Raw genomic sequence first — 13480 nt, forward strand, 5'->3', positions numbered from 1 at the left:
TGAGGCGGGCGCTCTACCACTGAGCCACTATACCCAGTAAGGTAGTAGAGAATGATGTTTGTATCTGTAGACTATGAATTAAGCTTATTGTGGCAAATGTAATTTTACATAGACTTGTCTGTCATATCATTAATAATGAGAGATATAGCATGAACCGGCACGGTTACAGGGGGAGTATTTCCATGTTAATTCATATCTATGAATTACATAATTTCAAATTTACTTTTTTTTCTATTGAACAATGGTATATAAATTTTATATATAATAAATCAAACTATACTGATGAGTAATAATAATTCTTTTGCAACAGTTAAATTGCAGAGATCTTGATTTCTTAAGATCAAAATTTTAGATTGAAATGAATTTTTCTCCTTTATCTTCTTCAGAATAGACCCGTGTCCTTCAAACTTAAAGATTAATACAGGCAATTTGTGTGTCTGGCGCTTGTGCTGGACCTCCACATCCACACATAAGACGTCACCTTTCTCGCACACACACACACCCACCTTCACCCACACACACGCTAATTAAAAATTTCATTAATTCCTCAAAAAGCAGTATCTGCATTTCTTAATATCCTTGTCTCCGAGTCCTTGGTTAATGTCTTTCGTTGATGATCACCAGCGACCAACTGTCATATTGTTTAATTTCAAATTTGCTTGCCTGATTTGGAAGCAGTTATGTTGGTTCCTTCACAAATACTTTATGTGGGTATGTGGGTGGTAGTGTGTGGGGGAGAGGTAATGTGTTGTTTATGTGTGGTGAGTGCTAAGGGGTGAGTGCGGTAGTAAGGGTGGGTGTAATGATGGTTAAACTGTGTCTTTCTACGTGCGCACAAGTTACTTTTTTCACATTGTTTCATTCTTCACCCAGTGACTTGGCGCGACTGAGATTTTATGGCCTTCTGGACATGTCTGGAGATTGTCTCGTAGTCAGTCATGCACGTAAAGATCCTTATTAAAATGATACCTCTCTAAGTGCAGGGGGTAACTCTATCAGGACATATCAATAAGTCAATGAGTGAATGTTCATTCTTTAGACAAGAAAACTTTATTTTTTTCTGATTCACTCTGTATAACCTGAAACCACATACGAAATTTAAAATCTTTTCTTAGGGGGCGTACGTTCAGTTGCTAAGCTGTAAATTGAACTTTCCAAATACACACGAAAAAAAGAATGCAGTAAATTAGCATGAATTAAATAATCTCCAAACGAATGAAAGCTTTGCAACGACGCTCAAAAGTCACGCTTTCAACCAACGTTACAATGGTTTCAGCACAATGAGCCCCATTGTAAGTCCCGGAATAGTTGGTTGATTGATTTACAATCATGGGCTTAATCTTTAATACTGTTCTGTTTTGTAGTAGCCAAAGTAGTAGCGAAATTAGATTTTGTCTTAAATGTGTATTTAAAACAAGTGTATGAGTGGATAAAAGAAAACATTCTGACATTAAGTGCACAGAAAACTGAATTTAGGTTATTTGGTTCACAAATCAAATTGGTTAAAATTGAAAAAAAAACGCATTAGACTTGAACAACAGTAAATTTCACAGGTTTACAGCTATACATACTTAAAAGTTTGATTATAACCAATATAAAACTGGGAAGAACATGTTACTATTTTTGTTAAATATGGTCACGGATAGTATTAATTGGTCGTCCAAGAAGATACCTCCGGAAGGATAAATACTGATAACTATTACATCAATTGTACCTTTATTTGAATATTGTTGTATTGCTTGATGAACCTTTACTCCACCCCCCTCTCATCTCCCTCTTTCTTCTCTCCCTTACTCCACTCCCACCCCTCGGTCCCTTCCTTCCATCTCTCTCTCTCTCTCTCTCTTTCTCTCTCTCGCATTGGCTGTTTTATGAAAAGGTACCCCAAGCCTGTACAAGTTTATTGGGAATCACTGCGTCAAATATTTGGTTCTCATTGCTAAAAAACTTTCGACCCTGGGGATAAAATCGGTAGACAGTTGCCTTTCCTATCTGAGAATCCAAAATGGTTACCTCCAACCCCACCTCTCCTACTTCTTCACATCGGAAGAGGAGAGGGGTTGGATCTCGAATCCCCTTTTGTGCTGGTCTACTTTTACTATTCACACTCATCACACCCATGATTAATGACCCCCTCCCATCCCCTTGCTGTCACACTCCTTCATGCCCCCCCCCTCTCTCTCTCTCCCTCTCTCTGTATCCCTCCACCCCACTTTCTTTAAAACGTTTGAATTCAATGGCTAAGCCCCAAACATGCGTCTGTAGTTTCATTCATAACATTTTATTTTTCATATTTCTTTTCTATTTATAGGAGGGTTTGACAAAGTATGACATAGTATAACACAGTAAACAATGTCATTTTTCAGAGAGGAAAATAAAATCTTCGAACACTGCAAGTTATTCATGTTATTGATTATACCACCAAAGCAAAAAATCAATATATTCAAATATTTAAAACGGTCCTGGGTTCTGACACATCAATGTTTGTACTTTCTTAATCGCAACTGTCAATCACTATGATATCATAAACTTATTAAAAATAATCGATGCTTCAATCAAATTATGGAAAATTGAATACACATATCTGATAAATTGATTTTACATTTAACGGTTACAGTTGCGAGAAAAAAAGGACACGTGATCAAAGCAACCCCCGCCCGCGCAAATCTACGGGAACACTTTCATTAATTACCTAAACTGCTTATTTATATTAATTCTAGTTTATTTCATTTCATTCAAATATATTCATACAGGATAACAAGATCGACGAAAAGTTTATCTTATAAAATCCTGTCGAATGAACTGCGACGCCCACCTAGCTCTTAAATTATAACATGTTCGCATCAAAACGAAATCTATTGTACCTCTTTCAATCATATTAACAATTCCCCTCTTAATTACAACGTTCTCATTCGCATCATAATATAAGATAAGATTCATGAAAATTCATTGATATTTATTTCGAGGATCGTTGACACAACAGACTCACGTAAAATTTATCTCTGATTTAAACTCTTTCATTATCAAGCGTTTTGTTATATTAGCATTAAAATAAACAATCATTAGACATTCAAGTCGTCCTCAATCTCATTTTACGAAAGTTCAAGCATTCTTGTTAATTAAAAACTACAAAGTGCACTAACGTCATCAGTCATGTAATATTCTACGTGGGCTGAGTAATTAAAAATAAGGAATCATGTCACATACAAGGAGGATTTGATTCTGACATGAGGGGTAATCCTTTTTTCAAGGGTTCTTGTAACACTCAGGAATAAATCAGATGCTAGCTTCAATTGTTTCCTCAAGATTGCCCTAATTTTGCAAGGGTAAACTATTGATACTAGAACTTCTTTGATTGTTATATGTTATTACCAGGTCACGAAAAATAGGACAATTCGTTTGCTTTTCCATCATGAATGGTGAATACAAAAGCTATGACCATTCAAACAAATTTGTTTGAGTCTCCCTGCATGATTTGAATAACTTTTCAAGCCCCCGTAGGATTTAATTTTGCAAGGGTAAACTATTGATACTAGAACTTCTTTGATTGTTATATGTTATTACCAGGTCACGAAAAATAGGACAATTCGTTTGCTTTTCCATCATGAATGGTGAATACAAAAGCTATGACCATTCAAACAAATCTGTTTGAGTCTCCCTGCATAATTTTGAATAACTTTTCAAGCCCCCGTAGGATTTTTTTGATTTAATTAATTTTCAAATTTGACAATTTTGTAGACCAATGAACCTGTTCGTATAACTTAAAAACACACAAGAGGTAAATGTTTATTTCAAAAAATGATATTACATTGTCAAAATCATGTTTTCGATATCAATAGCATTTAAACATTTCCCAATGAAACTAAGCGATGATGAAAAAAGACCAAGCAGTTAACAAAATATTAATCTAACTTCATAATTGATTAATGCTCCATTATCATACTCTTCATATGAACAATATTTATTATGATGCTAGGCAGGGATTGAAAGTAATGCATGCTGATCACAGTACAAACACTGGCGCTATTTTATTATTTTCTTGACAGAATTCGAGTTTATTTATTTTTTGAATTGCATTTTTATTGGTCTGCCCGTTTGCCAAATGAAAAGGCTACATTTCCCCTCTTGTATGGGCCTGATTCAAAGTCCTGCTCCCTAGGCTCCCAATCTCGTCGACCAAAAATAAAGGCTGAACCACCGTGTGGCCTTTTACCGAATGCGAAACTCGACATGAGACCTCGCTTTCCGAACGCGAATGAGGGCATACTTCTTTTGCCGAATGAAAACGGCGACATACCTCGTTTTCCGAAAGAAAACGACGAGAACGCATCCTTCTGAACTTGATGTTTATCCATCAGGTTGTCGTAGAGGGCAGCATCGTTTAATAATGCTGGTTTATCACTATCCCGCCACTCATCTGACATCTCCGCGTTTCGTTGAAGTTCTTCGAGTAATTGTTCGGCGGTCGGTCTTGAAATCATTGACGGAGAAGATCTTTTTCCCCATGTGAATTTAGAGCGAGTTGTAATTGGTGGTCGCCTCCCTGCAAATTGTGCCCTTGCTCTTATTTCTCTCTGAGGTCTATTTGATCCGGTTGTACGTTTCGATAGGCTCATCTCACCTGCTTCTTCTCCCTCATCTTCGGCATCCATTTCTCTCTCATCCGCACCGCCGAATACTTCTCGAATCAACGATTTTGCTATCTGCACAAAAGACAATAAAGAAAAAAAAACCCATATTTTTCTGTTCTTTCATTTCAACAAGGTTTTGTTTCCAGTTGGGATGATGCACTGATAATGTTATGTTGTATGTTTCGTTGATGATATACAATACAGGGCTAGAATTCGGCTTCAGACCTCGCATCATTCCAGAATAAAACGTTATTCCTATTACATTTTGTAATGATAACCTTCCTATTTTGACGTATATTTTGAGTAAGTCTAAATCATTCGTGTTGGATCGTCCTGATATATTTACATAATACAGAAAATCTGCACCAGAATTTTTACAAAAACATCACAACTCGGGATATCTTGCACCCAATATGAAAAAAAATGAAAATATGCCCCCTTGGTGTACTGTTTGTTTTGTGCACATCCAGAAATAGTGGAACTTTTTTGTGCATAGTTTTGTATCCAAAGAGGTGCACATTTGAACCTTTCTTAAAAGGAGCAAGTTTGCATCCTCAACGGTGAAAATGTCGGCACCTGCACCAGTAAAGGTTCAAGAGCTTCTAATGAGTGAAAGGTTGCGATCACAAAAGTGGAATTTAAAGGGTGTACGAACAACCTTAATTTCTTAGTGTGAAGGTTCTCACAAATACTCGATATTTTCCATTGATTTCTTGAGAGAAATATAAACGAAATGTTGCCCCGTAATACAAACATTAGAACAAATCAATTACATACAACATTTGAAAATACAAAGAAATAAATATTATCAATTGAATCGGAAGTTAGATCAATTTCAAAGTGAGAAAATGGGATATTTATGTGTAGGAATATATATATTTAGCAAATAAATTTTATGTCATTTAGAATCCAATAAACATCTTTGCTATTTCATATTTTCCTCATTTAAGTTGTTCTTTCCCTCATTCTCCAATTTATACAATATTTACGAAACCTATATGAATCTTGAATTATGAATAAAGACCGAATGAATTATCTTCTATCGCTTTTTACTCTTGTATTGTGAATGCATATAATTGATGTGAATTATAACAGTGGATGGAAAGTGAAATTAATAGGAATTAATTTATACAAGATGACACACTCCTGAAGGCAATACGAAAAGGAACTTGATGGAAGAGATTGTCATACTGAGGTGTAAGTTCAAGTAGCTCCCTCAAACAAAAGAAGCTGGAACGTGGGCGGAACCCTTACCGAGTTAATGTCGTTTTGCCCCGTGCTCTCCTCCCCGACATCTGGCATTTTACTCTCGATGAATTTCTCCTCGGGCAGGGTGAAAGACAGCACTGGTGATGGAGCATAGAAGCACAGACATAGGGCCAGTGCCACCAGCAGTCTCATCGTTAAGAGCATCTGGAAGTAAATAGAGGGGAGAAGCATTTAAGAGTCATTATTGGAAGGTAATTGGTGGAAAACATGGAAGAGACATGGATCGAGAATTAGATCATGGAATTCGGAGTGGTGGAAGCTCAAGCCTTATTGGTTGATCTAACGATGTCGCGCAGTAAAAGAAGATCAAACGATCGTTAGAGGATATCCCGACAATCACATATTTCTTTATTTCAAATTGAAAACTGTTTGATATTTCTCCTCTCTCTATCAATATAAATGTCTTCATCGGGTGTGAGAACTATTATAATACCATTGATATCTCGATGGAGTGAAATAAGTGTTAAAATTAATTTACCCACACACTTATAGAAATTGCCCACACATTAAGCACTCCAAAACAATCTAGCGAAATCATACAAGAAACCATACAAGTTGTTACAATCATTTCACAAAGATAAGCGATTATCTTTTATATTCATCAATCTAAATGTCTCCATTAAGAGTAAGAAGTATTATATACCATTGATATCTCGATGGAATAAAATAAGTGTTAAACTGAATTTACCAACACACTTATTGAAAGTGCCACACATTAAGCACTCCAAAACAATCTAGCGAAATCACACAAGAAACCAAACAAGTTTTTATAATCATTTCAGAAAAATTAGCGACTATCTTAGATTTTCCTCAGCAGAAGTTAACAAATAAGTGATAACATATTATTTATTTAGTTCTCAAAGAAGATTATGATGAAACACAAAATGTCTTTGATGAGGCACAAGTATGAAACATGACCATCATTGTGATCTCTATATAAAATTACCCAAATTGAAAGAGATAAACACTACTATTTTTTTCTTTTTCTCCAGAATATAAAGTTGGGTTTGGAGACGAACATACACCCGCCAAAACAATAAAGTAACCAATCAAACACTTGGAGAGAAAGAGAGAAATGTCCGCTAGCTCAAATCAATATATAATTGTTTGGTACCGCAAAATCGTATAATAGCCTTGATAACGGACATACTGACTGACTAAAGCTTTTTGACGTGAACTCATCGGAGCGCTTGTCAAATCAGTAAAGTATTTTTCTTGTAAATTATTGCTTTCTGAGATAAAAAAAAAGTAACAAATGGATTTAAAAATCCTTGAAAATTGGATTATAAAGATCGTAACTTTCTCGATGCATTCAAATCTTAAAAGGACTACTTTTACTTTTCGATACATGTCGTAACATTTTCCCCTGCAAGAAAACAAGTTTAAGGTAAACCAGCTAAAGAAAAAAAGAAACAATATAGAACATAAACAAAAAATATCGTTGAGATCTTAAAATGAGCTGACAGAAACAACTTTTGTGTCACCTATTAATTTGCAATGAAAGTAGGCACATATCTTGTAACGATATATAAATTGGATAACTTGGTATCGACGCCACTTCGATGTTTATGAAAAGTATTTCTAGCAAATGAGTATTATTATGAAAACAAAGCGATATGAAAAGCACACGATTTTATAGAGATTGATTGATTCTAAATGATTCTAAATCGATTAATGTAATACAATATTTACCAGAATATTTGAAGAATAATGCAATGATATAACTCTGAAACAAATGGAGGAAGACGAATTAGCGTGAAGCCTTTTCATTCTACAATGGTTCGATGATTGTAAGGACATTCTGACACAGATGAATCTCAAGAAAATTAATAAAATAAGAGATGGAAAATAACAATAATTGGGATTGAATCCCACGTAGAAATCCTACCAGGTGACTCTCATTAAGACGAACAGATGATGACTATTAGGTCGCTCTCTTTTAAAAACCTCTCTCAGTTTCTATCTTCAAACTGAAATTGCGCAGTCAAACGCTGGTATTAATATGAGGCGAGTGAAGTGTCGTGCGTGAAACTGTGCATGGGCTGGCGTTAAATTGTGCGAGTTAAACTTTACAACATCAACACGCATGCGTGAATGCATGACAGTGTTGAGTATAGTAGTGGGCGATTGCTAAGTCTTGAAGAGGTGGTAGAATGATGCGCAAAGCAGAAAATAAGCGCTCGCTTATCAACTACAGTTGCGCAGTATTTAGCTTCCATTTAACAGTCATACTGCTTAAGAGCAACGCGGTGACTCGGTGAAGTTTGGGTGAGTGATGATGATCTCTCCATTAAGCTTAACAATGATTCGAGATTTAAAGATCAAGAAGATGTACTGTAATATCAAGCCGTATTCACCATGCACCCTTCTAATCTATTCCGGGGGCAAAAAAATTATTCCCTTTGACATCTGAACGGCAAATATGTAGCATATTATTTCCTCACGTTAGATATTTCATGAAGTATACAAGCTCCGCTTTTTAGCAGCCTCCTGTATTCCCAACCTGTTTATAATTATGACAAATTTACCAAAAATGTTTGTACACAGAATTGCTGTATTGCTATATCTTTATACCAAAATGGACAAAACAAATTGTAAATGTTCGAAATAGAACTAAGGGAAATGAAATTAAAGTTCTATTTTCTCTCTTTTACAGAAGGAGGGAATGTACATATAAAGCTATCCATGGAAATCTCAACTCAACTATTTGGATTCCCGCTTATCTGAAATTATTTTCCACGATATTTTTAGAAGCATCATAGTTTGGAATTGAACGTTGTGAGTGTTCGTTAGAGGAAAATAAACCTACCATTTTTTAATAAGTAATAATTGCTAGCTTATTATGTTCTCGGCATTCGGCTACACCTTATAATTTGCACACTAGAGCCTCTTTTAATAGAGTTTATATTATCTTGGGTAGTGAATGCATTGCTTATTTTGTAATTTCAATAAAAGTATAACGACAACGGATAATTGAACCAATTAGAAGGCAACAATCACCTTTTCATATCATTATCAATGTAAAAGTTTTTATAATAGGCTATCTCGATTTGCTATCAATATGAATGTTTACCGCTGACATGGCAGAGTTAAAAACTTAGGCCTACTATTTACTATTTCCATGCTGGAACCATGAAACAAAAACATCTCAAAACACACTTCCTTAACCATAAACATCAATTTGTCTTAGGCAATCAACAGCGCTTTGTATCCTCTGGAAAAAAGCGTTATGTAAATCCAATTATTATTGTTATCATTATTATTTTTTAAAATGTCTCATACCAATTAAGGAAATTGCACGTACACACATCCATAACCATATCCACATGTCTATGCTACCAAACACAGACCAACACACGCATGCATACACACACAATCAAGAAATTCCAAAACAATCTAGCGAAACGATACAAGAAGCTATTCAAGTAGCTACTATCATGACAATGATAAAACAAAGATATGGAGCATTGGGATCTTTCTCAGCAAAATTAAATTGAAAAAAAAAATGAAGCGTTCCAACGTTTTCAATGTTCGGTGTATATTTATTCCCAAATAGCTTCTGCGAGGTTTAATGAACTTTCGATTGGACACGAATCATTAATATCTATTCAAAAGTTTCTTTGTTTTTGCGTTGGGTGTTTTATGAAAATTTTATTTTTTCCTCTTAAAAAAGAAAGAAGGGAAATACATAATACAGAAGATTTTGCAGAAAGCAATAACATAATAATTCTTTAAATTCATGAAGCATGAATTTTTCTGGAATTTAACAGACAGGTCTGTTTAAAAGGGGGAAAAGGGTGTTTTCTTCAAGGAAATTTGTAAGGTTCCATACACCAAATACAGATTTCCTGTAAGATTACGCAATCTGGTAAGATTACAGGTGTTCTCGAGACTCTGCTGCAGGAACTTCTTTTATTTTAAGGATACATTTTCTAACAGTGTATAAGTGGCATAATGATAAAAAGAACGGACGTCTATTTTTGAAAGAAAATTCACTTGCTTGTTATTATATAAAATCAAATTCTAGGAATGACACGATTTTTAGGAGACTGTAAACCTATTATTAGCATAACAATCCTAAAAGTGTTTCAGAAATGCCATTTTATCATTCGATAAAAAAAATGATTATTAATGTAAAATATTAATATCTAGCATACACTTATACAGCCCACTACATATACTCACTTTGGTACAAAATTAGAAACTGGGAAAATTCATTCACGTAACCTCTTGTTAATCTTATGCAATTTGTATCTATAATTCTTAGATTGAAACATATAGAGTCTACACATTGTCCTTCAGCTCACGTTGGGTAATCAGCCAATTAACCCACATTGGTATGTAGTATACTGTTATATTAACTACCCTTATTCTGATTACCCCCCCCCCTTTGTCATAACTTATTATGACGTCATTCATTCCTAATTTCCTTTCTTGAAGAATATTCACGATCGCAAAGTAGGAAGGGAGAGGTAAATAAAGAGACTTGACCTTTAAGTCAGTAGGATCGTCTTCAGAATTAGAGAAAACAATAAAGAATTTGTATTTCTTTTACCGGGTTGCTTCATATCATATAGCCAGCGGCACTATACCAGCTTGAAGTGTACCTTCCGATTCTTAAAATGTCCAAAGTACGATTGACTATAGAGTACATTGTGATTATATACACTCTAGACTTCACGCATTACAAAGATCTTAAAACAATGGAGAGGCTTTGATTCTTTGTAGACATTATATTTTAATTCATGTCATGTGATATCAAACATTTAAATTCATAAATGTGGTCAAAAATTAAACTTGGCAAACATCTTTTCCCCGACATTAATGATGGCTTCTGTAAATGTTTCATTATTACGATTCAATTTCATGACTTATTCGTATCAAGATAAAAAAGTGAGAAAAATGTTATCTAAATCAAAATGTATTCCTTGGAAAGGAGGGGAATGGGTCGTCTTAAATCGAATGTTAATTGGGAGATTGTCAAGAGAACAAATCTCAATGCTCAAGCCAATAGACCAATCTTCTACAGAGAATGATGATCGATGGATTAAAAAACACACAGGTTTGTCTTTTTTTACCAAGGTTCGAGTATTGATAAAGGGGAAAAGCGAACAAATTTGATTAGCTTCCTGTCTCTCGCGTTTGAATAATAAACGCGGAAACATGAATCGCATGAAACATCTAGCAGTTGGCCATTAGATATTAATGATATCATAATCATAATGGATAAGAGATATTATGTAGCATTCCATTTCATAACGCGATGCTCAGGTTTGTAATTGTTTGATAGCCAGTTTAATGACACTTCCTTGTGATAAATGACATTTACTTCCCCTTGTTCTTTAAAACGAAAAGGGACGAAGAAAAAGAGGGCTGGGAGTGTTACGTGATCATCTTTTTCTTTCATAATTATTCAGCAAAAAAAATACATGATGTATGTTGCTGGCTTAGTATAAGGCAAAATGGTCAGAATGATGCATTAAAGAACCATTAAGAGATTGAGTTGTTCGGGGAGCGTTTGATAACAATTTGGTGCTCCAAGTTGTCGGATCTGGCAATATTTCTCGTTTTTTATTTTGATTAGCTGAGAAGCTTCGTTAAAATGGAAGCTGTCGGGCAATACGGACTTTGTCCATGTTGTCGGAGAAGACAGTTCCTTTCATGAAACGCTTCTCATAACCTAAGTTCATACTATCGACGGATACTAAGACACCAAAGTTACCAAGACATTATCTTATATGAACTGCATGTGATGATATGTTCACATCTAGAGTAGATCGTAGAGTGTCTTTCTATGTCGTCAAACGTTGTATCATGGTTGTTGTTCTTGTCCATAAGATTGGGTGAGTGAATGTGTGGGTGTGGAGGTGTGTGTATGTTCATATCTTTTGGTTAGTAAGTGTGCTTGCATGTGCGTAAGGTTGGACGTATGTGGGGAATGGATGTTTATGTAATATGCATTTGGGTGTGGATATGAGGTAAACGTATGTATGGGTGTTCTTGAGAGGGAGATGGATGGGTGTGGGGTGAACGTGTGTATGGGTGTTCTTGAGAGGGGGATGGATGGGTGTGGGGTGAACGTGTGTATGGGTGTTCTTGAGAGGGGGATGGATGGGTGTGGGGTGAACGTGTGTATGGGTGTTCTTGAGAGGGGGATGGATGGGTGTGGGGTGAACGTGTGTATGGGTGTTCTTGAGAGGGGGATGGATGGGTGTGGGGTGAACGTGTGTATGGGTGTTCTTGAGAGGGGGATGGATGGGTGTGGGGTGAACGTGTGTATGGGTGTTCTTGAGAGGGGGATGGATGGGTGTGGGGTGAACGTGTGTATGGGTGTTCTTGAGAGGGGGATGGATGGGTGTGGGGGTGAACGTGTGTATGGGTGTGTGTGTGTGTGTTTGAAAGTGTGTTTAAACGTTTCAGGAATAACATATAGTAATCACATTCTTATTCTTTATATAATCAGTAAACGTTTCCTTGGAGTCATCTCTACAAACTAATTTAATTAAGTTTATAAGCTGCCGTTTATGTCAAGATTTCTATTAATTGATCATGTGCTCTGTCATTTTTGTACTCAGCACACAACATTTGCAAATATGTGTATATGCAAGGTTGATGTGTGATTCTTGATTTATTAGAATAAACTCTTTTTATTAAAATAACACAACACCCTATTCCAATCAGTAATCAGGACAACCGAAAGTTAAGATTGACAGATCAGAGTATTAAAGGTTAATTGATTACAGTCATGTAAGATCAGCCTCCAAGATAATGAGACTGACAATATGGCCCCTGGAAGTATCTTTTACGTTCCATGACGAATGTCATGATTATTTTTACTCTGTCTTCGTCTCTTAATTCTTTCTCTTTCCGTCTTTCTCATAAAAATTATCCTTTCACGTCAGTCTTTTACTAACTATTCGAGAACAAATAGTTTATTAGGACAATACTGCATTAGCGTACCATCATGAATATTTTATAATTAACATTTATATATGCATGTCAATTACGTAATTAAGTAAAAATTTGAGAAAAAAAAACATGCAAAAATTGATATCCTTTTTATATACATGTGTTTCTAAATGTTTAGTGCTATAGTGGTCAAAAGAGTCGTCACTGACTTTTCGTCATTTTTACGCACCCCGCCCCCCCCCCCCGTATCCTGTTACGATTCAAAGTAGTATTCATGCATGGTATTCATAAACCATACTCAATCAAGATCAATAAATACAAATAGTCCAAAGACTTCAAAGTTCCAGAACAGAAAATCAATTTAATTCGACTTATAAGAACTAATTGTTCGGGCAATACTTGCATATGTATTTTTTATTTTTGGAAACTATACGTACTATCCGCAAAATTAACTTTTTTTTTTACGCAGTACATTTAATATAATCTGGAAAGGGATTAAGATAAAAGAATTGAAAAAATGAAATAGGGAGAAAGATAAAAGGGGAAGAGAAAGAGTAAGAAAGAAAGGAACACGGATAGAACATAGGGACTATCAATTAAAAAGATGAGTACCAATATATTCATTCTAGCATGCGTCCCAATGCATCAATGTATTTTTTGCTTGGAAGGTA

At 35.3% G+C, this 13480-nt stretch overlaps 1 protein-coding gene across 2 annotated transcripts in view; it reads right to left on the bottom strand.

The window, feature by feature from the left end:
* Positions 1-2260: 2260 nt before the first annotated feature.
* Positions 2261-13480, bottom strand: part of LOC129279083 (uncharacterized) — a 93065-nt gene continuing 81845 nt past the window's right edge. The window contains exons 1-3 of one of the 2 annotated variants that reach the window (XM_054915195.2): positions 7593-7872; positions 5886-6044; positions 2261-4703 (exon numbers count right to left, since the gene is read on the bottom strand). In XM_054915195.2, coding sequence (XP_054771170.2) covers positions 4080-4703; positions 5886-6044; positions 7593-7700 — 891 coding nt within the window. In that variant the 5' untranslated portion in view covers positions 7701-7872 and the 3' untranslated portion in view covers positions 2261-4079. Of the gene's footprint in view, positions 4704-5885; positions 6045-7592; positions 7873-13480 lie in introns of those variants that run through there. The other variant, XM_064111065.1, reaches the window with a different exon arrangement.

Source organism: Lytechinus pictus, chromosome 16 (assembly GCF_037042905.1).
Source record: "Lytechinus pictus isolate F3 Inbred chromosome 16, Lp3.0, whole genome shotgun sequence".
NCBI lineage: Eukaryota > Metazoa > Echinodermata > Echinoidea > Temnopleuroida > Toxopneustidae > Lytechinus > Lytechinus pictus.